We start from the raw sequence: 25,317 nt of genomic DNA, 5'->3' as shown, positions 1-25,317 counted from the left end.
GCAGTGAGCCGAGATCGCGCCACTGCACTCCAGCCTGGGTGACACAGTGAGACTCCGTCTCAAAAAAAAAAAAAAAAAAAAAGGAAAAAAAGAATTTAGCATAACGCTGAGCACTTAAGAAGTACTTAAGCAGTAACTGCTAGATAATATAGATGATATTGTTTTTTTTTTTTTTTTTTTTTTTTTTTTTTTTTTTTTTTTGAGACGGAGTCTGGCTCTGTCGCCCGGGCTGGAGTGCAGTGGCCGGATCTCAGCTCACTGCAAGCTCCGTCTCCCGGGTTTACGCCATTCTCCTGCCTCAGCCTCCCGAGTAGCTGGGACTACAGGCGCCCGCCACCTCGCCCGGCTAGTTTTTTGTATTTTTTAGTAGAGACGGGGTTTCACCGTGTTAGCCAGGATGGTCTCGATCTCCTGACCTCGTGATCCGCCCGTCTCGGCCTCCCAAAGTGCTGGGATTACAGGCTTGAGCCACCGCGCCCGGCCTATAGATGATATTGTTATTGAGATCCTTTCTATATAAAGTTTGTCTACAAATCGGTAGGAAAAACATGAATCACCAAATGCAAAGATAGCCGGAAGACAAACTCATTTTAAAAGAAATTCATCCAGGCTGGGCATCATGGCTCATGCCTGTAATCCTGGCACTTTGGGAGGCCAAGGTGGGCAAATAACCTGAGGTCAGGAGTTCAAGACCAGGCTGGCCAACATGGTGAAACCTCGTCTCTACTAAAAACACAAAAAAATTAGCCAGGTGTGGTGGTGTGTGCCTATAATCCCAGCTACTCGGGAAGCTCAGGCAGGAGAATCACTTGAACTTGGGAGGTGGAAGTTGCAGTGAGCTGAGATTGCGCCACTGCACACCAGCCTGGGCGACAGAGCGAGACTCTACCTCAAAAAAAAAAAAAATAATAATAATAAAATAAATTCATCTTTATTAGGCAAGAAAGGTAAAAAGCAAACTAACAACAACGAGGCAATTCTCACAAGACCTCCTCAAGGCAGGAGAGGGCAAGACCCTGAGGTAGGGAGAAGTAAGTGTCATGCCTTAGGTGAGCTGGGTTTACACCCAGAGCCATCTCTTCCAACTTCCTCTCCTATCATTGCACCTCCTGCTCCCAGGTCAATGACTCTTCTTCTCTTTGGATCTCAATGTCCCCATCTGTATAATGGGGAAATCCCAGCCTTGCAGGTGTTGTTTGGACAATGACTGAGAAGGCAGGAAAAAAGTACCTGCACAGAACCAGGTCCACGGTCGGTTCTCAAACACCAGAGCCTTCTGCTGTATTACAAAGTTCAATGGGTGACCTTAAGGAAAGCATTGAAGTTCTTTTACCTTCCTCGTTTGGGTCTCTGGAGAGGTTAAGTGCCAGCTCCTGGCCTGTTTCCCCATCACTAAGACAGGAGTGACACCACCTACCTCACTGGTGAGCTTCAGTGCTAACAGATTGGCTAGAAAGTGCTGGTAAACAGTCGGTGCTCAGTAAGTGACAGCCTTACTGTGAGCCCACTCTCTCGTCCTGTGAGTCCTGTCCATCTGTCTCTGGGAAGCCAGAGGGGCCCCTCTATGGTGTTCCTGACTCTGGGCTTCTAGCAGCAGGGACAATCAAGCCATCCACCTGATTTCAGCATACATGCCACCCGAGGAGCTTGGTGTACCCTGCATTGGAAGGCATGCCGCCCTCAGACGTGGACTCGGAGACCTGGCTGCAAACTCGAGCTTGCCCATGCATGCTGGGAAGGGCATGACCTTCAGAGCCTGCATTCTGCCATCCAGGAAACAGGGAAGAGGTGCCCCCAGACAGAGGTGACGCAGGACCTGCTGTGTGGGATGCCCGTTCCTACCTGCAGGATGTCATGTGTGGGCTCCTGGGGTCCGTCTGCAGAGACTTTAGGCGCCGTCTTTACAATGTTGCTCAGATCAACCCCTGTTGGGGGCGGGGGAAGCAAGCACACAGGGGTCACAAAGCAAGTGACAGCTGTCATTCCCGTGGGCCTGCTGGAATCACACCTCAGGACCCTTCTGCTGGGACCACCCCACTCCAGAAGCCTCCCACCTCCCTATTCCCGCCCATGCCACATCAACACAGGGGTGTAGAGGGTATTGGGTATTTCTGCCACTGGGCCATGGGCCAGTCAAAGGGAGCAGAGTGGTAGTGAGGCCGTTGTCACACAAGGCTGTCATCACAGGCCACGTCTGTGCGGTGAGGTGCCACATGCTGCCTGGTGGGCTTGACAGGGGAGGGAGGGACCCCACGGCCTTCTCCCTTGGGACTCCCATCCGTCCTGGCTCTGGCTGCATTCTTGCCCCTGCTGGCACCCCCACAGGGAGCCCCTACAGTGCTGGACGCCTTTGCTTGTCCCACTGGCCCCTGTCTAGGGGTCTATACCCCACTCTATGCCTGCAAGGCTGACCTCTGACCTCTGAGGCTGGACCCTGGGTTTGTTTAATGGGGAAGTGAACTTGAGATGCAGGCAGGAGGAGGGGAGCCTGGGGTGTTCATTCCCAGCCCCCTGCCTCCGCCCCAGGGTCCAGTGCCTGCCAGGTGGCCCCTGCCCAGGACTCCTGCTCTCTGCAGTCAGGGTCTCTGTGGGGGCTAGTTGTGCTAGGGGTGGTCTCCTAACGCCGCCCACGCCATTGCAAACAGCCCCTCATAACCACACTCCTCCGCACCTGGTCTGAACATGCCACCTGTTTCCACAGGCTGCTGCTGCTTCTGCCTCTGTAAGCTCGAGGTGGGGCAGAGTAGGGCAGGAAGGCAGGGGCCCCGTTTCCCAGGCCAGGGTCAGGGAAAACCTCTTCAAGGAAATGATCAAATGAGACTCATGAGAAGGATCCAGCCCATAAATATCTGGGCGAGGTGGAAATAGGGACAGAAAGGGTGTGTGAGAGGTGGGAGCAGGATAACTAGCCTGCCTTGGGCAGAGGCTGGAGGGGACAGGGCCCAGTGGGCACCTGGTTTCTGTGCCAGGCATGTGGCACCCCCAGCGGGGAGGGGCAGCAGGGCCCTCCCATCACTCTTGCATCTGAGAGCCTCGGATGGCAGGTGACGGTCACACCGCCCTACCTTGCGATTCAAACTGCTCCACAGCCTCTTTCACCGCCTCCTCTGGCCCCATCGCAAACTCCTCGATGTTCTCGCGCACGGCTGCATCAAAGGTCTCCTGGGCAATGCGCTTGGAGACCATCTTCGCCTGCGTTGATGTTGGTGTGCAGCCAATAGATGCTCCTGAGCTGAGAAGTTAGGGCAAAGAGAGAGCTACCTCAAGGGTGAGCAGGCAATGGCAGGGCCTGGCCACCATGAAAACGCCACTTAGGAAGAATCTACCAGGGACCAGAGCCCTACAACCACCCTGGAGAAATTCTTCCCACCTAGATCACAGGAAAGGGTGATATCCCTACTTCCCTAGGGCTTCTACAAATACAGAAGAGGCTGGGCGTGGTGACTTAGCCTGTAATCCCAGCACTCTGAGAGGCTGAGGTGGGAGGATCACTTGAGCCTGGGAGGTCAAGGCTGCAGTGAGTCATGATCATGCTACTACACTCCAGCCTGGGCCACAGAGTGAGACCCTAACTTGCGGAAAAAAAAAAAAAACAAAAAAAGAAAATGCAGAAGAGAACACAGAGTTTACTATATTTTATCTAAGAAAGGTGGTTCTTTAATATAATGATACTAGTAATGTTATTCTGAAACTATTATGGACATAGCAAATAATAATGATTATATTACTAGGAATCAGCATAAAAGAAAAAAGATTCTGGCTGGGCGCAGTGGGTCAATGCCTATAATCCCAACACTTTGGGAGGCTGAGGCAGGAGGACTGCTTGAGCCCAGGAGTTCAAGACCAGCCTGGACAATGCGGCGAAATTCTGTCTCTACCAAAATAAAAATAAAAATTAAAATTAGTTGAGTGTGGTGGCACATGCCTATAGTCCCAGCTACTCAGGAGGCTGAGGTAGGAGGATCGCTTGAGCCTGGGAGGCCAAGATTGCTCCACTGCACTCTAACCTGGGCAACAGAGCAAGCCCCTGACTCAAAAAGGAAAAAAAAAAAAGATTCTAACATCATAAAATCAAGTGAAAACTCGGAACTCCCTATAATTAACAATATTGTATTGTGTACTTGAAATTTGCCAAGAAGGTAGATCTTAAGTGTTCTCACCACAAAAAAGAAAAAGGTAACTGTTGATTGAGGTGAGTATTTCACTATCTGCATGCATATAAAATCGTCAAGTTGTATAATATAAACATATGCAATATATTGGTATCATTTATGTACTATATATAGTATAACTTATACACTATATTAAATACATACTCGCTGGGTGCACAGGTGCATGCCTGTAATCCCAGCACTTTGGGAGGCTGAGGCAGGTGGATCACCTGAGATCAGGAGTTTAAGACCAGCCTGGCCAGCATGGTGAAATCCCATCTCTACTAAAAGTATAAAAATTAACTGGGCATGGCGGCAGGCACCTGTGATCCCAGCCACTCGGGAGGCTGAGGCAGGAGAATTGTTTGAACCCAGGAGGCAGAAGTTGCAGTGAGCCGAGATTGCACCACTGCACTCCAGCCCGAGCAACAGAGCAAGACTCCGTCTCAAAAAAAAGTACATATTATACCTCAACAAAGTTGAGAAAAAAATCTCAGAACTTATATTCGAAATGGAAATATCCATATAAACCCATCATGTGTTTTCTCTTAAGTAAACAAAGATCTAATTTTCTAGTCATAGCAACTAAAAATGCCTAGAAGAAATGATAGCACAGTAGTACTGAATACCTCTAACACCATGTATGGTTTCTACCATCTCCCACGAAAAGGAGCTGGGGGCAGGGCTAGATGGCTCACTCCTGTAATCCCAGCACTTTGGGAGGCTGAGGGGGGAAGATGGCTTGAGGGCAGGAGTTCGACACCAGCCTGGGCAACATAGGGAGGCCCTGTCTCTATATAAAATCTTTAAAAACAAGGAGCCGGGGCTTCTGGAGGAATGGCTGATTCCAGGTCCCAGCAGGTCATGGGGCAGGTCACCCTGGGGCATTCTGTGAGACCAGGAAGCAAGGAAGCTTCCACACCCTAAGGGGTGCCTGATAGCTACAGATAAGTGAGCATTTAAAAAAAAAATAAATTCCAGTACATATGAAAATCAAAATCTGGGCCAGGTGTGGTGGCTCACGTCTGTAATCCCAGCAATTGGGGAGGCCGAGGTAGAAGAACTGCTTGAGCCCAGAAGGCGCAGGTTGCAGTGAGCCGAGATCACGCCACTGCTCTCCAGCCTGGCTGACAAAGCCAGACTACATCTTAAAAAAAAAAAAAAAAAAAAAATCAAAATCTGTGCTTTTGATTTTTTTTAGATAATACTATTTTTTAGATAACACTAAAACAAATACAGCTCAGGCTTCTGAAAACTGGCCAACCAAGAATCCAGCTCTTGGTGGGGAGTGGTGGCATGCTCTTGTACTCCCAGCTACTACTCAGGAGGCTGGCTGACATGGCAGGATCACCTGAATCCAGGAGTTCAAGACCAGCCTGGCCAATGTAGCGAGACACTGTCTCTACAACCATTGATAACAATTTTTTTTAAAAAAGAAACTAGCACTTGACTGGGCGTGGTGGCTCACGCCTATAATCCCAGCACTTTGGGAGGCCAAGGCAGGCGGATCATGAAGTCAGAAGATCGAGACCATCCTGGCTAACACAGTGAAACCCCATCTCTACTAAAACTACAAAAAGAAAAAAAAAATTAGCCGGGTGTGGTGGCGGGCGCCTGTAGTCCCAACTACTTGGAAGGCTGAGGCAGGAGAATGGCGTGAACCTGGGAGGCGGAGCTTGCAGTGAGCCAAGATCACGCCATTGCACTCCAGCCCGGGTGACCGAGTGAGACTCTGTCTCAAAAAAAAAAAAAAAAAAAAAGAAAAAGAAAAAAAAAAAAGAATCTAGCACTTAACCTGCCTCCCTTGTACAGAAGGGTCCTCCCGGGTTACAAAAAGAGAATGAGGAAAAGTTCCACTTCCAATTTCAGCTGATCAGCCGAGACAGGAGAGAAATAGATAATGATCCCACAGGATCCAAAACCATCAGGTGTAAAATTAACAAGGGAGCCTAACAAGGGTGGACAGGAACTGAATCTACTGCTTGATCTCACATCATCAAAAGAGAAACCAGCAACACCTACCTCCTGAATAAGAACAAAATGCACCTGTGAAGTCACTGTGCCAAAATCTCAAACCTGAATCTGATCATGCATTCAGGGCACTTTCTGCTATGATGAAACGTTCTCTATCTGCACTGCCTAGTACAGATGCCATTGGCCTCTGTGGTTATCACACAGCTGAAGTGTGGCAGTGCGACTGAGGAACTGAGTGTGTAATTTTATTTCATTTTAATTTATGTTAATGTAAATAGCCATGTGTGACGAGTGACTACGGTATTGCACAGCACAGCTCTGACACCTTAACCAACACCATGGGGATATGATCTGCAAAATCCCTACTTTTTGGGATTTTGGGAAGAGAACATCAGCTAGAGGGCAAACACCCAGAGTTTTCAACAAATAAATCACAAGAACAAAGAAAAGGAGAGGGAGTCTACCAACAGATGAATGGATGAACAAAATGGTCCGTGTGCACGATGGAATATTACTCAGCCAGAAAAACGAATGAGGTGCTGAAGCATGTTACAATGGGGATGGACCTCAAAAACATGATGTCTTGTCAAAGAAGCCAGACACAAAAGGCCTCATATTGCACGATTCCAATGATATGAAATGTCCAGAATAGACAAATACACAGACACAGAAAGCAGATTGGGTGTTGCCAGGGACTGGAGGAGAGGGAATGGGGAATAACTTCTAAAGGGCATAGAGTTTCCTTTTGGGTGATGAAAACGTTCTTGAATTAGATAGTGATGATGGTTGTACCACTCTGTGAAAACGTAAAATCACTATATCAGGCCAGGCATGGTGGCTCACACCTGTGATCCCAGTGCTTTAGGAGGCCAAGGTGGGAGGACTGTTTGAAGCCTGGAGTTTGAGACCAGCAAGGACAACATAGGGGGGCCCTGTGTCTACAAAAATAAAAATTAAAAATTCAGTCGGGTGTAGTGGCATTTGCCTATGGTTGAAGTTACTTGGGAGGCTGAAGCAGGAGGATCATTTGAGCCCAGGAGTTCAAGGCTGCAGTGACCTATGATTGGGCCACTGCACTCTAGTCTGGGTGACAGAGGGAGAGACCCTGTCTCCAGAAGAAAAAAAAAATTACTAAATCAAATGAGTGGCTATTATGGTATGTAAATTATAGCTCAATTTCTTAAAGTGCTAGTCTGTTTAAAAACAAAAAGAACTGAGCAACGACTTGTGCCTGTACTCTCAGCAACTTGGGAGGCTAAGGTGGGGGGATCACTTGAGCACAGGAGTTTGAGACCAGCCTGGGGCAACATAGTGAGACCACATCTCTTAAAAAAATGTATGTGTGTGTGTGTATACACACAAACCCACCTTATAAAATAAAAATAAGCAAGTAAGGCTGGGAGTGGTGGCTCACGCCTATAATCCCAGCACTTTGGGAGGGCGAGGCAGGCAGATCACCTGAGGTCAGGAGTTCAAGACCAGCCTGGCCAACATGGCAAAATCCCATCTCTACTAAATACACAAAAATTAGTGAGGTGCCTGTAATCCCAGCTACTCGGGAGGCTGAGGCAGGAGAATGGCTTGAACTTGGGAGATGGAGGTTTCAGTGAGCCAAGATCATGCCACCGCACTCCAGCCTGGGCAACATGAGCGTCTCAAAAAATAAATAAATAAACAAGTAAAACCCAGTATAGGCACACCCTGGAAACCAGGGTAGGTATAAACACTTAGATGACCCATTAACCTCAGGCAGTACCTTCCCCTCTGACAGTTGGGGACAGGTCATAGAGTTAAGTAAGATAAAACTCTTGGTAAAAACACCAAATCCCTTTGCAATTCTGTTTCAACCCTGTAGCTCAGCAGTCCCAACCTTTTTAGCCTAAGGGACCAGTTTTGCGGAAGACAATTTTTCCATGGATATGGTGGGGCTGGGGTGGGGATGGTTTTGGAATGGTTCAAGCTCATTACATTTATTGTGCACTTTATTTCTATTATTATTACATTGTAATATAATAATTATACAACTCACTGTAATGTAGGATCAGTGGGAGCCCTGAGCTTGTTCTCTGGCAACTAGACAGTCCCATCTAGGGGTGATGGGAGACAGTGACAGATCATCAGGCATTAGATTTTCATAAGGAGCATGCAACCTACTAGATCCCTCGCATGCGCAGTTCACAGTAGGGTTCATACTCCTATGGAAATTTAATGCTGCTGATCTGACAGGAGGTGGCGCTCAGGCACAATGCAAGTGATGGAGAGCTGCTGTAAATACACATGAAGCTTTGCTCACTCACTCTATGCTTACCTCTTGCTTTGTGGCCAGGGACCACTGGACCAGTATGGGTCCATGACCCAGGAGTTGGGGACCCCTGCTATAGATGATCTTAACAAGGTCTTCACAGGGTACAAGTGAACCTAACATTTGCCACCATCCCGTCAGGACAAAGGGAGGAACAGGCCTTAGGTCCAGAGCCTAACAGAGGTTAACAACTTTTTAAATTTTAATTGTTTTAATATATCCACCTTGCTTATTGCAGTAATATCAAGTTTCCATTCTGGAATTATCAAGTTTCTGCTTCAGGCCAGGCATGGTGGTCTGCACTTTGGGAGACCGAGGTGGGAGGATCACGTGAGGCCAGGAGTTTGAGACCAGCCTGGGCATGTGGTGAAACTCCACCTCTATAAAAAAAATACAAAAATTAGCCAGGTGTGGTAGCATGCACCTGTAGTTACAGTTATTTGGGAGGCTGAGGGGGAGCCCAGGGAGGTCAAGGCTGAAGAGCCAAGATCATATCGCTGCACTCCAGCCTGAGTGACAAAGTAAGACCCCGTCTCAAAAGGAAAAAAAAAAAAAGAAAGAAAAAGAAAAAAAAAAAAAAGGAAAAAGAAACAGGTCACTCTGGCCCATGCTTCTCTTTTCAGGCAGTGGCAGGGGATGTACACATTCCATCTGTGTTCCTGCAGATGCCCACTGGGCACTGCACACTGCCTGAGGGGAGAAGGACTGGCTCCCAGCCAGCCTGCAGAACCCAGTTCCCACGCCCTCCACTTCAATGCCCTTTTCTTTTCTTTTTTTTTGAGACGGAGTCTTGCTCTGTTGCCCAGGTTGGAGTGCAGTGGCACAATCTTGGCTCACCACAACCTCTGCCTCCTGGGTTCAAGTGATTCTTGTGCCTCAGCCTCCAAGCAGCTGGAACTACAGGCCCACGCCACCACGCCCGGCTAATTTTCGTATTTTTAGTAGAGACGGGGTTTCACCATATTGGCCAGGCTCCCATCGTGCTGGAATTATAGGCGTGAGCCACTGTGCCCAGCCAGATGCACTTTTCTTCAATTCCCTCCTGTGTCAGAGATAAACACGAATATACCTCATAGGGCAGTAGTGAAAAATTCAGCCAACTCCTATACATTCCTCAGAAAAGGATATGGACAGGCTCAATAAATGTTAGCTATTTGTTCTTTTCCTTTGTTGCTTAAGAGGCAATTCAGCAAGTTTATGCAGGAGTCCCATCTCCCTCCTTTGCAGATAGGCCCCTTTCCTTTATGCCCCAGAAGAAAAGGGAGCTCTTTAAGTGGTGCTATGGATTTCCAAGGTCAAAGGTGAAGGAAGAGTAATATAAAGAGTTTCTCAGTAGGAAGAAAGGAGTGGGGGACTCTACTCCCACCACCCTGGCCAGGCCAGGAAATTCCTTGTGGCCCTCAAGATCTTTACCCAAAAACAGTTTTGTTGAATTTCACCCTGGCAATGTAAATTGATAGGTGATCTTCACAGGTGCAGGACAGAAAGTCATCCCTCAGCTCACCTGAGACAAAAATACATATCCGGTTGCTCTCTCTACCCTAAAGTTTACGTAAAAATGCAGATTTGGCCACTGGTCACGCCTGTAGTCCCAGCATTTTGGGAGGCTGAGGCGGGTGAATCACCTGAGGTCAGGAATTTGAGACCAGCCTGACCAACATGGTGAAGCCCTGTCTCTACTAAAAACACAAAAATTAGCTGGGCGTGGTGGCGGGCGCCTGCAATCCCAGCTACTCAGGAGGCTGAGGCAAGAGAATTGCATGAACCCAGGAGGTGGAGGTTGCAGTGAGCTGAGATCACGCCATTGCACTCCAGCCTGGGCGACAGAGTGAGACTGTCTCAAAAACAAAACAAAAAACAAACAAAAAACAGCAGATTCATGAGTCGGACTGAGGCATAAATGACTATTCCTCTACCTGCCCTGTCCCCCATGTAAATCGTGTATTCAGTGAAAGGCTGACCAAAGACTCAAAAGAACACAATCTACCTGTGACCATCTTACACGTACTCATTTATGGCTCATGTCTCCCTGAAATGTATAAAAGCAAGCTGTGCCCCAACCACCTTGGGCACATGTTGTCAGGACCTCCTGAGGCTGTGTCATGGACATGTCCTTAACCTTGGCAAAATAAACTTTCTTTTTTTTTTTTTTTTTTTGAGACGGAGTTTCGCTCTGTCCCCCAGGCTGGAGTGCAGTGACCGGATCTCAGCTCACTGCAAGCTCCACCTCCCGGGTTTACGCCATTCTCCCGCCTCAGCCTCCCAAGTAGCTGGGACTACAGGCGCCCGCCACCTCGCCCGGCTAGTTTTTTGTATTTTTTAGTAGAGATGGGGTTTCACCGTGTTAGCCAGGGTGGTCTCAATCTCCTGACCTTGTGATCCGCCCGTCTCGGCCTCCCAAAGTGCTGGGATTACAGGCTTGAGCCACCGCGCCCGGTGGCAAAATAAACTTTCTAAATTGATTTGACACCTGTCTCATATACTTCGGATTCTCAGTCCTCTGTGGAGCTTCTGTCAGCCCTTCCAAGTGGCTGCCTTTCCTGGCTACTCAGAGCCCGTGCTCTCTGGCCTCCTCTCCCCAACCCACAACCCCTCCCTTCCACTCACTCCTGAGGTGAGTTGGGGAGGCCTGGCTCTGTGACCACCCCTGACCTGAGTCCTCCAAGGTCCCCTAGATCTGGCACAGGGCTGGGTTGGGGGAGGAAAGTACAGATTTGAAACACATAAAATGGTGCCTAGGGATGGCCAAGTAAGAATTACCTGGAGAATAGCCTAGGCTGAAAGGGGGGAAACAGCAGTACCAGTCCCTGTGATCCATCAGGCATGCTGAGGGTAAAACAGAAGGTGAGTAAGGCCCCTAATTGGCAGCCAGTTTCCTTCTCTCAGCCAGGATTCTGCTCAAGAAAACTGTGCTGGCCAGGTGTGGTGGCTCACGCTTATAATCCCAGCGCTTTGGGAGGCTGTGGCAGGTAGATCACTTGAGGTCAGGAATTTGAGACCAGCCTGGCCAACATAGCGAAATCCTGTCTCTGCTGAAAATACAAAAAATTAGCCAGGCAAGATAGTGCACATCTGTAATCCCAGCTACTCAGTAGGCTGAGGCAGGAGAATCGCTTGAACCTGGGGAGTGGAGGTTGCGGTGAGCAGAGATCTCGCCACTGCACTCCAGCCTGGGCAACAGCAAGACTCTGTCTCAAAAGAAAAAATAAGGGGGGCCGGGCGCGGTGGCTCATGCCTGTAATCCCAGCACTTTGGGGGGCCAATGCGGGCAGATCACTTGAGGCCAGGAGTTTGAGACCTACCTGGGCAACAGGGAGAAACCCCGTCTCTACTAAAAATTACAAAATTTAGCCGGGTGCAGTGTTGCGCACCTGTAGTCCCAGCTACTCCGGCGGCTGAGGCAGGGGAATGCCTTGAACGCGAGAGAGGTTGCAGTGAGTCGAGATCATGCCACTGCACTCTAGCCTGGGCGACAGAGAGAGACTCCGTCTCAAAAGAAAATTAGAAAAGTGTGCCATAACATGCTGGGGACCCTAAAAGACTCCATCCACATCTCCCTCTACCAGCCACACCTACTCTGGTTCAAACACCAGCCTCCCATAAGGGCGGCCTCGCCTGCCACTCCCAGAGCCTAGACTCCACCTCACTCACCTGCTCAAAGCCCAGTAGTGGCTTCCCAACCCTCTCAGAAAACCCAGCCTCCTTATGGGCACTTTCTCTACCTAAGCCTTCCCAGCTGCTCTTCCCCGCCTTTCTCATCCTTCCCAGCACTCAAGAGATACCCTTCAAAGCCACTTCCAGGTAAACAGCAGCCCTGCTCTCCCGTCCCATCACTCTTTTATTATTTGCACACCATCACCCGTATCTAGAGCGACATCGTTCACTCAATTATTTGTACCCTGTAGCCTCCTTGTCCCCACTGCCTAGGACGGGGCCCAACACACAGCAGGCACTCAGTGCACAGGTAATGAATGAATAAACAAAATGAATGAAAAGAAAGCGAAGGCCAGAGAAGCCGGGGATTTTATCCCCAGGCGGCTTCTGTAAAATTCTTTCAATTTTTTCCCCCCAGACCACGTACCCGAGGGTCGCGCCAGCCCGACCCTACGGCGCCCCCACTCCCCAATCCGCGCGCGACAGGCTTCGGCAGCCGCCGCGTCTCACCCGGTCTTCGCGGCCACGTGGGGAAAGGTGGGGCGCACGGCTGTCACCCAGGGCGCTGCCTCTAGCCCCTTCCGGCCGCCGTACGCGCGCAGGCGCCGTGGCGCCCCCAGGCTCGGCCTCCCAGAGCCCTGCGGACGGCTCACGATAACCAAGGACGACCGCAAACCAAGGTAAAGACAACGAGGCCCCCTCGTGCGCGACGGAGGCGTCTTTGCCGCCCTTTCCGGGACGGTCACTGTGCTCGCCGCCCCCAGCAGGGAAACGTTTTGCCTCCGGAGCGTCCGCCCAGAAGAAGCGGCCACCGCGCTTGCGCAAGAGAGCCGGGCAGCGGCGGCCCGCGCCTGCGCACCAGGACTCGGCGGCGGCTTGCGCCTGCGCGGCGCGGCGCTGCGGAGACCGTTGGTTCATTTGCATGTCCCCGCCTCGCGCGGCGGCGGCGGCGGGTGAGGAGCCTGAGGCGGCGACGGGGGCGGCTCCGCGCGCGGTGGTCTCGGGGTGAGGCCCGGGCCCTGGCGTCGTCGGTGGGTGGGTCCCGGGGTGGGAGGCTCGGGCTCGGCCTTGGGGTCTCGCCCCGGGCTCCGTGATGGCGTCGCAGGCTCGGCCCTCTGGCTGCGGCGGCGGCCGCGTCCCCACCAGGTTGGCCCGGGTGGCCGGCTGCGGCCTCCCGGGCCCGGCGCCCCTATTTCCTCGCCCTCAGAGACCGGGAGACGGCGGGCCGCTTCCACAAAGGCTCATTGGTTCAGTCGTTCATTCATTCCTCCCGAACTCGGAGCGGCCCCCGCTGGGGAGGAGATAACGGCGCCCAGCGCTGCATCGGGCCCTTCCCCTCTTTAGAACCGGTTCAGCCCACACACCAGCCCGTTTACTAGCTGCCCTTTCCGTAGGTAGGGAAACGGAGGCACAGAAAGCTTAGGATCGTGTGATTTGAACCTGGGTCACCTGACCCTGGAACCCTGCCCTTTGCCAGCAGAGAACAAGGGGGCACCCAGGGAAAAGGGCTGAAGGATGGGACGAAGGGGAGATCGTGATGGGAAATCGACCCTACGGGTTGCGTCTTAAAGTTGGAGATTTTGCGAGGCGGGATATCTTGATGGTTAAGGATGCAGTCCCTGGACCCCAAAATGTTGCTTCTTTTTTTACCCATTCTTCGGGGCTTTGGATGCATGAATACGCTCTTTGCCAGGTTCAAATCTGGGCTGTCTGATCTTGAATGGGTCGTTGAGTCTGTCTCCCTTTGCCTCCTCACCCTAATGTCATTCGTAACAGGACCTGCCTCTTCAGTGGGTGGTTGGGAGATCGCGCAAGGACCCAGCACAGAATGGACTCTGTCACTCGTTCATTGTCACTGGTTGGGGGTCCCGCCACTCACCGTCAAGAGGCTTCTTTTAGAAGGGAAGGAAGTTCTCAAAGCCTCTGTGCACTACTGAGTCTGTGAAATGGGAAAAGAGTGATCCTGGGCCGGGCGCAGTGGCTCACGCCTGGAATCCCAGCACTTTGGGAGGCCGAAGTGGGCGAATCACTTGAGGTCAGGAATTCAAGACCAGCCTGGCCAACATGGTGAAACCCCATCTCTGCCTAAAATGTAAAAATTAGACGGATGCGGTGACGGACTCCTGTAATCCCAGCTACTCAGGAGGCTGAGGCAGGAGAATTGCTTGATCCCAGGAGGCGGATGTTGCAGTGAGCATGCCGCTGCACTCCAGCCTGGGCAACAGAGAGAGTCTCAAAAAAAGAAAGAAAAAAAAGATTGATCTCTTCTTTCCTAACCACGATTTGCGAGGGTTGTGGTCCCACCCTTCCTACTCTGTTATGCTCAGTTACGTGTGTTGGTTGACACCTTCCTCCAGCAGATAGAACTGCTTTCACAGAGCTGCTTTTAATGGATTCCAAGGAGATGGGCTCAGAGATTTGTCTTTGCTCCTTTTCAGCCAGCACACACCTGTGAACTTCGTGAGGGCAGAGGCCCCCTTAAAAGAGTCCATCCAAGGTGGGCAGATTGCTTGAGGTCAGGAGTTCGAGACCAACCAGGCCAACCTGGCAAAACCCTATCTCTACTAAAAAAATTAAAGATAAATAAAAAATAAAAAGGGTCCAGCCTGCCTCTGAAGTTCCATGCGAGGATTATGGATTACTGCCTCCTTACTTTGAGGATTAGGTGAAATAGAACAGGTTCTGTGAGCACAGTTTTATGTGTGTGTGTGTGTGTGTGTGTGTTTTTTTTTTTTTCCCTTGAGACAGAGTCTCGCTCTGTCCCCCAGTCTGGAGTGCAGTGGCATGATCTCAGCTCACTGCAACCTCTGTCTCCCCAGTTCAAGCAATTCCCATGCCTCAGCCTCCTGAGTATTTGGGATTACAGGCACGTGCCACCATGCCTGGTGCTTTTTTTTTTTTTTTTTTTTTTTGAGATGGAGTCTCACTCTGTTGCCCAGGCTGGAGTGCAGTGGCATGATCTCAGCCCACTGCAACTTCCACCTCCCAGGTTCAAGCAATTTGCTTGCCTCAGCTTCCCAAGTAGCTGGGATTAAAGGTGCACACCACCACGCCCGGCTAATTTTTGTGTTTTTAGTAGAGACAGGGTTTTGCCATGTTGGCCAGGCTGGTCTCGAACTCCTGATCTTAAATGATCCACCCACCTCAGCTTCCCAAAGTGCTGGGATTACAGGTGTGAGCCACCATACGCAGCCTGAATTTTTTGTATTTTAGTAGAGACGGGGGTTTCACCATGTTGCCTAGGCTGGTCTCGAACTCCTGAGCTCAGGCGATCCGCCCACCTCAACCTCCCAAAGTGCCAGGATTACAGGCATGAGCCACCATGCCCAGCCCCAAGTTGTGACTCTTAGTGTAGTTTTTTCTGTCTCACCATAGGGCAAAATAACATGGCAGCCAGACGAATTACACAGGAGACTTTTGATGCTGTATTACAAGAAAAAGCCAAGCGATATCACATGGATGCCAGCAGTGAGGCTGTAAGCGAAACTCTTCAGTTTAAAGCTCAAGGTAAAATAAAGTATTGTTGTTGTTGTTTTGGTTGGGGGTCTATCTTAGGGCCACGGCAGGAAGATTGCAGTACCTTGGGCAAATAATACCAGTCCTCTGATCCTTACATTCCCTATTTAGGAGATAATGGTTTTTTATTTTGGTTTGGTTTAGTTTTTGAAACAGAGTCTTACTGTCTCCCCCAGGCTGAAGTACAATGGCACAGTTTTAACTCACTGCAACCGTGAACTCCTAGGCTCTAGCCATCCTCCCATCTCTGCCTCCCAGAGTGCTGGGATTATAGGCATGAGCCACTGCACTTGGTCAGGGGATAATGTTTTGATCTGTCAGTCATCATTACGCAGATATCTGGAGCCTCTCGCAGTATATCCTCCCCGACCCACCTCAGGACAGTTTTGTTTGTTTGTTTGTTTGTTTGTTTTGAGACAGAGTTTCACTCTTGTCTCCCAGGCTAGAGGGCATTGGAGGGATCTTGGCTCACTGCAACCTCTGCCTCTTGGGTTCAAGCGGTTTTCCTGTCTCAGCCTCCTGAGTAGCTGGGATTACAGGCATGCACCACCACGCCCGGCTAATTTTTGTATTTGTAGTAGAGATGGGGTTTTACCATGTTGGCCGGGCTGGTCTCAAACTCCTGACCTCAGGTGATCCGCTTGCCTTGGCCTCCCAAAATGCTGGGATTATAGGCATAAGCCACCGAGCCCAGCCCAGTTTTGTTTTTTGGTGGTTTTTTTTTTTTCTTTTAATAGATATGGGGTCTTGCTATGTTGTTCAGGCTGGTCTGCAACTCTTGGGCTCAAGCTACCCTCCCACCTCTGCCTCCAGTGTGTTGCGATTGCAGGCATGAGCCACTGCTCACAGCACCAAGACAGGTTCTTGGATCCATTTCCTGGCTCCATCCCCATCACCACTTAATTTTTTTTTTTTTTTTTGAGACAGAGTCTTGTACTGTCGCCCAGGCTGGAGTGCAGTGACGTGATCTTGGCTCACTGCAGCCTCTGCCTCCCGGGTTCAAGCAATTCTCCTACCTCAGCCTCCCGAGTAGCTGAGATTACAGGCGCCTGCCACCATGCCCGGCTAATTTTTTTGTATTTTTTTTTAGTAGAGATGGGGTTTCACTATGTTGGTCAGGCTGGTCTTGAACTCCTGACCTTGTGATCCACCTGCCTCGTCCTCCCAAAGTGCTGGGATTACAGGCGTGAGCCACCACACCCGGCCAGCTCTACCAGTTCTTACCTGGATAATCAGAACAATCTCCTTCTGCAGCGTCTCTCTGTTTCTGGCTTCATTCCCCTCATGTCTCCCTTTTATAGAGTTGATCCACAGATCTGTTAGTGACAGCCTTACTGAACCACTGCTCTCCTTGGCCTCTTGGGCCTCCCCACTACAGGACACACCCTCAGAGGAGTGCAGGAGCAGTCAGGCCACAATATAAACAAGACAGGAGGGCATGGGGTGGCCTGTAGAGCTGCTGATTTTAGGCCCTGTCTGAAAACATTCCCATTGGAAGGTTTTGACACACCATGCCAGCAGAATCAAAAACAGTGCCTGCACAGATCGCAGGATGACATGAAGGGTCCTTCACCTCCTGCCTTGGGCCTCACACTGAGGGCTGCTGTGCTGCCTGCTACCTACGCTTTGAATTCCTCCTGTCCCAGCACTGCCTGGTAAATTCCCTCAAGACAGATCACAGGTGCCTTCCCCCGGGAAGCCTTAGCATGCCTTGAGGCTGATTTGGTTGCCCTTTCCTGCCCCAGGGAAGTACATCGTGTACTCACTCCTCTGCCTGTCTCCTCTGGGTAGCACAGACAGTGCTGCTCCCAGCCACACCAGCCTTGGGGTGGAGGAGGTCTCCTGTGTTGGGTGACTTCTAAGTGTTTGGGGTAGGAATAACAAACATGCTCTGGACCTGGACAAAGCAGGCTCAGAGATTGTCTTCAGATCTTGAGTTTTCAATAATCACATGAGTACTACACACAAACATTCCTGTTATAAAATATTGGAACAAATAAGAAGTAAAGGTTAAAATTAAAGTTCTCTTAACTGCTTGCTTATCCCTCTGAGGTATAACCGCATCCATGGTATTTGTGCATTCTTTAGTTGTTTTAGTGTAATGCATGTATGTAATACTGAATATTTATGTTTTATTTAGATGGAGATTTAAATCTTTAACTTTACCTAGAGACTCAAGCACCAATACATATCTTAGTTACCTCCAGAAAGATTAGGGGCCTGGGCACAGTGACTCACACCAGCAATCTCACCACTTTGGGAGGCTGAGGCAAGAGGATCATTTGAGCCCTGGAGTTACAGATTAGTCTGGGCAAAAAAGTAAGACTCCCTCTCTACAAAAAATAAAAAGTTATCTGGGCATGGTGGCATGTACTTATGGCTCTGGCTACTTGGGAGGCTGAGGCAGGAAGTTGGCTTGTGCCGAGGAAATTGAGGCTGCAGTAAGCCGTGTTTGTGCCATTGTACTCCAGCCTGGGCGACAGAGTGAGTCCCTGTCTCAAAAAAAGATGGCTGGGTGCAGTGGCTTACACATGTAATCCCAGCACTTTGGGAGGCCAGGGTGGGCAGATCACCTGAGTTCAGGAGTTTGAGACCAGCCTGGCCAACATGGTGAAACCCCGTCTCTACTAAAAATACAAAAATGTGGCGGGCCCCTGTAATCGCAGCTACCCAGAAGGCTGAAACAGAAGAACAGCTTGAACCCGGGAGGTGGAGGTTGCAGTGAGCCAAGATCGCGCCCCGGCACTCCAGTACTCCAATACTCTAGCCTGGGCAACAGAGTGAGACTCTGTCTCTAAAAAAAGAGAAAAAAAAAGTGTTAGAGCTACTCTCCTTGGCCGGGCGCGGTGGCTCAAGCCTGTAATCCCAGCACTTTGGGAGGCCGAGACGGGCAGATCACGAGGTCAGGAGATTGAGACCATCCTGGCTACCACGGTGAAACCCCGTCTCTCCTAAAAAAATACAAAAAACTAGCCGGGCGAGGTGGCGGGCGCCTGTAGTCCCAGCTACTTGGGAGGCTGAGGCAGGAGAATGGCGTGAACCCGGGAGGAGGAGCTTGCAGTGAGCTGAGATCCGGCCACTGCACTCCACCCTGGGTGACAGAGCGAGACTCCGTCTCAAAAAAAAAAAAAAAAAAAAAGAGCTACTCTCCTTGACCAGCCTGTCTCAAAATGTCATTGCCTTCTCAGGTTCCCACCTGCTTGATTTGTCTTCTTGGTACTTACTTGTATCTGATATATTCCTGTTTTTTGTCTGACTCTCTCAACTGACACATTTCAGAGAGTTCTTCTTTTCTTGCCATAACTTCAGTGCCTAGTACTGTGCTTGCACACAGTAGGTGCCCAGTTTGTACTTGTTGAACAAATGAACTAGGATTTATACACACTTTGGCTTCCTGTGGCCTCTTAACCCATTACTACCTCCTGGCACCTCTCTTTCCCTATTCATTTTTTTTTTTTAAACTAGGTCATTGATTCTGATTGAAAAGCTAGAAAGAAAGGCGCTCCATGAAAACTCTCCCTGAGGCCCGCTGTTCTCATATGCCCATAGTTCATCGCTTCTATTCCTTGCTTCTTACAGTTTCTCCATGTGATTAAGCAAATGCAAATATATCTTCCCCTATGCCCTTTTTTCTTTTTGACAGAGACAGGGTCTTGCTCTGTTGCCCAGGCTGGTCTCAAACTCCTGGGCTCAAGTGATCCTCCCACCTCGGCCTCCCAAAGTGCAGGGATTATAGGTTTGAGCCACTGTGCCTGACCCATTTCCCCTTTTCTACATGGAGAAGGACAGAAGTAGACACTGTTCCGTTTCCATCATGGCCTCTCTTGATGTATCTTGCTAAGCTTCTGCCCTCCCTCCTGCCTGCCTCAGTCTGTGGTTTTTCAGCTCCAGAGAGAGGGTTGATTGGCCTGGCCTACCTTTCCAAGGGATAGGTTCAGCCAACTTTGGGTCAGCTGTGGTGGGTGTGGTGTTAGCTATGGTTCATCTAGCCTCACGGTTACACCGTGGGCTGAGACTTCCTTCTAGGAAGCAGTGAAGGCAGGTAACCTCAGTAAAACCTATCTGTTCTGAGATAGAAGTAGAAACACAGAAGTGTTCCAGTTGCAGTAAAGATATCCAGGTTATTTGGGGACCAAACACCCTTTCCTCAGACTAAAAGAGGGATTGCCAACCCAGATGGCTAGAGAGTAGGGGATCTGAATGAGCGAGGGCTGTTGGTGCCAACTTAGAGAGTCTGTGTCTTGCCCGTTGGGCTGCTGCTGCCCATCCTGGGTTGATTGTCATCAGGGCAAACTCAGGGTTGGTGCTTTTAGATCTCCTGTTTTAGTAAGTAGTCGATCCAGATTTTTAAATGACACCACACACATTTTAAATGTTAGCAACAAATACGGATTGGCAAACAGCACTGAGGTGTATAAAGCACTTTTCCTGCCTGGTGATCCGTGGACTGTTTGTTTGCACTGTTTGCATCCTCTGGTCTAAAGTACCTTTTGGCTTCTTCTTTTTTTGAATGGTTTATTTCAGATCTCTTAAGGGCAGTCCCAAGATCCAGAGCAGAGATGTATGATGATGTCCACAGCGATAACAGATACTCCCTCAGTGGATCTGTAGCTCACTCGCGAGACGCCGGAAGAGAAGGCCTGAGAAGTGACGTATTTCCAGGGCCTTCCTTCAGATCAAGCAACCCTTCCATCAGTGATGACAGCTACTTTCGCAAAGAATGTGGCCGGGATCTGGAATTTTCTCACTCTGATTCTCGGGACCAGGTCATTGGCCACCGGAAGTTGGGACATTTCCGTTCTCAGGACTGGAAATTTGCGCTCCGTGGTTCTTGGGAGCAAGACTTTGGCCATCCAGTTTCTCAAGAGTCCTCCTCTTGGTCACAGGAGTATAGTTTTGGTCCCTCTGCAGTTTTGGGAGACTTTGGATCTTCCAGGCTGATTGAGAAAGAGTGTTTGGAGAAGGAGAGTCGGGATTATGACGTAGACCATCCTGGGGAGGCTGACTCTGTGCTCAGGGGCAGCAGTCAAGTCCAGGCCAGAGGCCGAGCTTTAAACATCGTTGACCAGGAAGGTTCCCTCCTAGGAAAGGGGGAGTCTCAGGGCCTGCTCACAGCTAAGGGGGGTGTTGGGAAACTTGTCACATTGAGAAATGTGAGCACAAAAAAAATACCCACCATGAATCGTATTACTCCCAAAACTCAGGGCACTAACCAAATCCAGAAAACCACTCCAAGTCCTGATGTGACCCTGGGGACAAACCCAGGGACAGGAGATATCCAGTTCCCCATTCAGAAGATCCCTCTGGGGCTGGATCTGAAGAATCTTCGGCTCCCCAGAAGAAAGATGAGCTTTGACATCGTAGATAAGTCTGATGTTTTTTCAAGATTTGGGATAGAAATAATCAAATGGGCAGGATTCCACACCATAAAAGATGATATTAAATTTTCCCAGCTTTTCCAGACTCTCTTTGAACTTGAAACAGAAACCTGTGCTAAAATGCTTGCCTCATTCAAATGTTCCTTAAAACCAGAGCACAGAGATTTTTGCTTTTTTACTATCAAATTTTTAAAGCACTCTGCTTTGAAAACACCCAGAGTTGATAATGAGTTTTTAAACATGCTTTTAGACAAAGGTGCTGTGAAGACCAAAAATTGCTTTTTTGAAATCATAAAGCCCTTTGACAAGTACATAATGAGACTTCAAGACCGGCTTCTGAAGAGTGTCACACCTCTGCTTATGGCCTGCAATGCCTACGAGCTGAGTGTCAAGATGAAGACCCTCAGTAACCCCCTGGACTTGGCTCTTGCCCTAGAAACCACCAATTCTCTCTGCCGGAAGTCTTTGGCCCTTTTGGGACAGACATTCTCCTTGGCCTCTTCTTTCCGGCAAGAGAAAATCTTAGAAGCTGTCGGCCTGCAAGATATAGCTCCATCACCTGCTGCATTTCCAAACTTCGAAGACTCCACTTTGTTTGGGAGAGAGTACATAGACCACCTGAAGGCCTGGCTAGTCAGCAGCGGGTGTCCCCTCCAGGTTAAGAAAGCCGAACCAGAGCCGACGCGAGAGGAGGAGAAAATGATTCCTCCTACCAAACCCGAAATTCAGGCCAAGGCTCCAAGTAGTCTGAGTGATGGTAAGGAAAACAGCCAAAGTTTCTATTTGTTGTTTTTCGTCTTTGTTTGGTAATGTCTTTTATTTGAGATTTTTTTACACAGAAGCCCTTTAGCCAATTGGAAACAAATCAAGATTTTAGTAGAAAATGCACATTGGCCAATATATGTCTGCCATTCATTCTGTGAATGTGTCTTAGGAATCTGCTGTTTACCATAAAAGTCTTTAGACAGCTGGGTGTGGTGGCACATGCCTGTAATTCAAGCACTTTGGGAGGCCGAGGTGGCGGGTTGCTTGAGACTAGGGAGTTCAAGACCAGCCTGGCCAACATAGTGAAACCCCATCTCTACTAAAAATACAAAAACTAGCCGGGTGTGGTGGCATGCACCCAAAATCGTAGCTACTCGGGAGGCTGAGGCAGGAGAATCCACTTGGACCTGGGAGGTGGAAGTTTCAGTGAGCTGAGATCACCCCACTGTACTCCAGCCTGGGCAACAGCAAGACTCTGTCTCAGAAAAACAAAAATCTTTGGACATTTTTAGGTCAGATACCTCTCGGGATTTGGTAGAACGCTGTGGCCATTGCCAGAAAAAATGCTCATCTATTCATACACAATTTTACCTATATCTTCTGAGGGGTTCATACCTTTCTGCAGCCAAGGTTAAGAACCCTTATTCCTTTTTTTTTTTTTCTTTTTAATCTTTTTTTTTTTTTTTTTTTTTTTTTTTTTTTTTGAGACGGAGTCTCACGCTGTTGCCCAGGCTGGAGTGCAGTGGCGCGATCTCGGCTCACTGCAAGCTCCGCCTCCCGGGTTCCCGCCATTCTCCTGCCTCAGCCTCCTGAGTAGCTGGGACTACAGGCGCCCGCCACCGCGCCCGGCTAATTTTTTGTATTTTTAGTAGAGACGGGGTTTCACTGTGGTCTCGATCTCCTGACCTTGTGATCCGCCCGCCTCGGCCTCCCAAAGTGCTGGGATTACAGGCTTGAGCCACCGCGCCCGGCCTCTTTTTAATCTTTGAAAGAAAGAAGGCTTGACTTTCTTGCTTTGTTTTTGTTTTTTTGAGACATGGTCATGCCCTGTCACCCAGGCTGGTGTGCAGTGGCATGATCATGGCTCACTGCAGCCCCAACCTCCTGGGCTCAAGTGATCCTTCCACCTCAACCTCCTGCGTAGCTGGGACTATTGGCTTGTACCACTGTGCCTGGCTAACTTTTTTTGTATTTTTTGTAGAGAATCATGTTGCCTAGACTGGTCTCAAACTCCTGAGCCCAAGTGATCTACCCGCCTCAGCCTCCCAAAGTGCTGGGATTATAGGCGTGAGTCACTGCGCCTGGCTTGGAACCCTTGTTCCAACATGTCCCCAGAAGGTATTACTAGAAGGGAGAAAAAACACAGAGCATGGTCTCTGAGGAATCCCCAGTCTCCTGAGGGAAGAAAATCACAAAGTCCAGTCACTCGTGAGCCAGGGGTGGTAGCACATGTCTGTAATCCTAGCTACTCGGGAGGCTGAGGAGGGAGGATTGCTTGAGACCAGGAGTTCAAGGCTGCAGTGACCTGTGATTGCGTCTGTGAATAGCCACTGCACTCCAGCCTGGGCTAGCATCACCCTGTCTCTCAATAAACCAAAACAAAAAAACAGTCACCCCTGTGCTAGAATTAAAGTGACACAGGAGAGGCTCCAGCCCAGCCTGGAGAGTTGTGGAGGTCATGCTTGAGCTGTATTGAAGGATGTGTAGGGACCAGCCAGGTCATTCCACATAGTGGATGCACCTTTTCGCCGTACTCACTTTCCTAGACTGGCTAAAGTTGGTAAATTACTTAAGTACACCTGCTAATTAGCAGTTATCATTGGCTTTCTGGGGAGAGGAAAAGGCCAAGGAAGAGAAATAGAAGTGATAAGCTGTTTGATTTCCCTGTTCCTTCCTCCTAAACTCCCAGAATGGGCTCTCACAGCCCAGACATCCCAGAGATCTCAAGCATACATGGTAACCATGCTGTCTTAACTCTTGTGATAGGGAGAAAGCACTTTTCCTACTGACGTGGTTTTCACCTTCCATTGCCCCCAGCCCAGTGAGGAAGTCTCATTTGTTCCTGACTTTCTTTGCTCTTTCACCACCCTCATGAAGCCCCAACAGCACTAGACACTGGATAGGTCCCACCACATACAGGTGGCCACATCCTACCCCCAGAGAGGAATCCTTCCAGAAGTAGGCTCAGGGCTGAAGGGACCCTATTCCCCAACCCTTCACAAAGTGATGGAATACTGTTTGAAGGAAGAAAAGTCACCCATAACCTAAAGTGGTTGTAACCCACCCACTTACCCTCCCACAGCCTTCGATGTTCCCCATGCTTTCCTGCAGCTGCAGGCGTGCTGGACTGAAAATGCTACCACCTGCTCTTCTACGTGATTGCCAGAAAGCCCTCTTTGTTTCCACAGCCTTTGCTACATCGTGATATTGACCTAATGTAAATTACCTCACCTTTCCCTTGATGCTGGATTCATGCTGCCTTTTACTAGAGGTTTCTGAAGCCAGACAGACCTGGGTTCACATGTAGTTGGCATCTGCAAGCCTCAGTTCCCTGTCTGGATAGCGGGATAGCTGGCGGCAGGGCCCACATCTCATGAGGCTTCCCCACCGCTGCTCATGTTCCTGTTAGAAATGTTGGAATGGAGCCAGGCATGGTGGCTCACACCTATAATCCCAACACTTTGGGAGGCTGAGGCGGGTGGATCAGGAGTTCGAGACCAGCCTGGCCAACATGATGAAACCCCATCTGTACTAAAAATACAAAAATTAGCTGAATGTGGAGGCGCGTGACTAATCCCAGCTACTTGGGAGGCTGAGGCAGGAGAATCGCTTGAATCCGGGAGGCGGAGGTTGCAGTGAGCTGAGATCGTGCCATTGCATTCCAGCCTGGGCAACAGGGTGAGACTCCATCTAAAAAAAAAAAAAAGGAAAGAAATGCTGGAATGGGCCAGGTGCAGTGGCTCGTTCCTGTAATCCCAGCACTTTGGGAGACCGAGGCGGAGGGATAACGAGGTCAGGAGATCGAAACCATTCTGGCTAACACGGTGAAACCCCGTTGCTACTAAAAATACAAAAAATTAGTCAGGCGTGGTGGCATGTGCCTGTAGTCCCAGCTACTCGGGAGGCTGAGGCAAGATAATTGCTTGAACCCGGGAGGCAGAGGTTACAGTGAGCCGAGATCTTGCTACTGCTCTCCAGCCTGGCAACAGAGCGAGACTCCGTCTCCAAAAAAAAAAAGAAAAGGAAAGGAAAAAAGAAATGCTGGAATGGGCCAGGCTCAGTGGCTCACACCTGTAATCCCAACACTTTGGGAGGCTGAGGCAGGTGGATCACCTGAGGTCAGGAGTTCGAGACCAGCCTGGCCAACGTGATGAAACCCTGTCTCTACTAAAAATCAAAAATTATCCTGGCGTGGTGGCACACACCTATAATCCCAGCTACTTGGGAGGCTGAGGCAGGAGAGATGCTTAAACTTGGGAAGTGGAGGTTGCAGTGAGCTTAGAGCGTGCTACTCCACTCCAGCCTGGGTGATAAGCAAAAGTCCGTCTAGGAAAAAAAAAAAAAAAAAAGAAATGCT

At 49.7% G+C, this 25,317-nt stretch overlaps 2 protein-coding genes across 72 annotated transcripts in view; one reads left to right on the top strand and one right to left on the bottom strand.

Annotated features, from left to right (window-relative positions):
- ARMC6 (armadillo repeat containing 6) overlaps positions 1 to 12,913 on the bottom strand; it is a 74,661-nt gene extending 61,748 nt beyond the window's left edge. For 6 of the 34 annotated variants that reach the window (XM_074026449.1, XM_005588495.5, XM_015440575.4 and 3 more), the window contains exons 1-4: positions 12,592 to 12,913; positions 11,188 to 11,253; positions 3,066 to 3,232; positions 1,843 to 1,925 (exon numbers count right to left, since the gene is read on the bottom strand). In XM_074026449.1, coding sequence (XP_073882550.1) covers positions 1,843 to 1,925; positions 3,066 to 3,232; positions 11,188 to 11,252 — 315 coding nt within the window. In that variant the 5' untranslated portion in view covers position 11,253; positions 12,592 to 12,913. Of the gene's footprint in view, positions 1 to 1,842; positions 1,926 to 3,065; positions 3,258 to 5,135; positions 5,299 to 11,187; positions 11,254 to 12,508 lie in introns of all 34 variants that reach the window. The other 28 variants (XR_012428594.1, XM_074026464.1, XM_074026463.1 and 25 more) reach the window with 12 other exon arrangements.
- The window catches only part of SUGP2 (SURP and G-patch domain containing 2), a 44,528-nt gene continuing 31,888 nt past the window's right edge, over positions 12,678 to 25,317 (top strand). For 14 of the 38 annotated variants that reach the window (XR_012428572.1, XR_286526.5, XR_286525.5 and 11 more), the window contains exons 1-3: positions 12,986 to 13,034; positions 15,457 to 15,588; positions 20,122 to 21,732. Coding sequence is in view for 11 of the 38 variants with exons in the window: in XM_005588499.5 (XP_005588556.3) it covers positions 13,004 to 13,034; positions 15,457 to 15,588; positions 20,122 to 21,732 (1,774 nt within the window). In the remaining 27 variants the exon portion in view is untranslated. Of the gene's footprint in view, positions 12,762 to 12,985; positions 13,087 to 15,456; positions 15,589 to 20,121; positions 21,733 to 25,317 lie in introns of those variants that run through there. The other 24 variants (XR_012428584.1, XR_012428583.1, XR_006694312.2 and 21 more) reach the window with 3 other exon arrangements.

The sequence above is a fragment of the Macaca fascicularis genome, chromosome 19 (assembly GCF_037993035.2).
Source record: "Macaca fascicularis isolate 582-1 chromosome 19, T2T-MFA8v1.1".
NCBI lineage: Eukaryota > Metazoa > Chordata > Mammalia > Primates > Cercopithecidae > Macaca > Macaca fascicularis.
The sequence above is the reverse complement of the archived record's forward strand: the minus strand, read 5'-3'. Positions and strand labels throughout refer to the sequence as shown.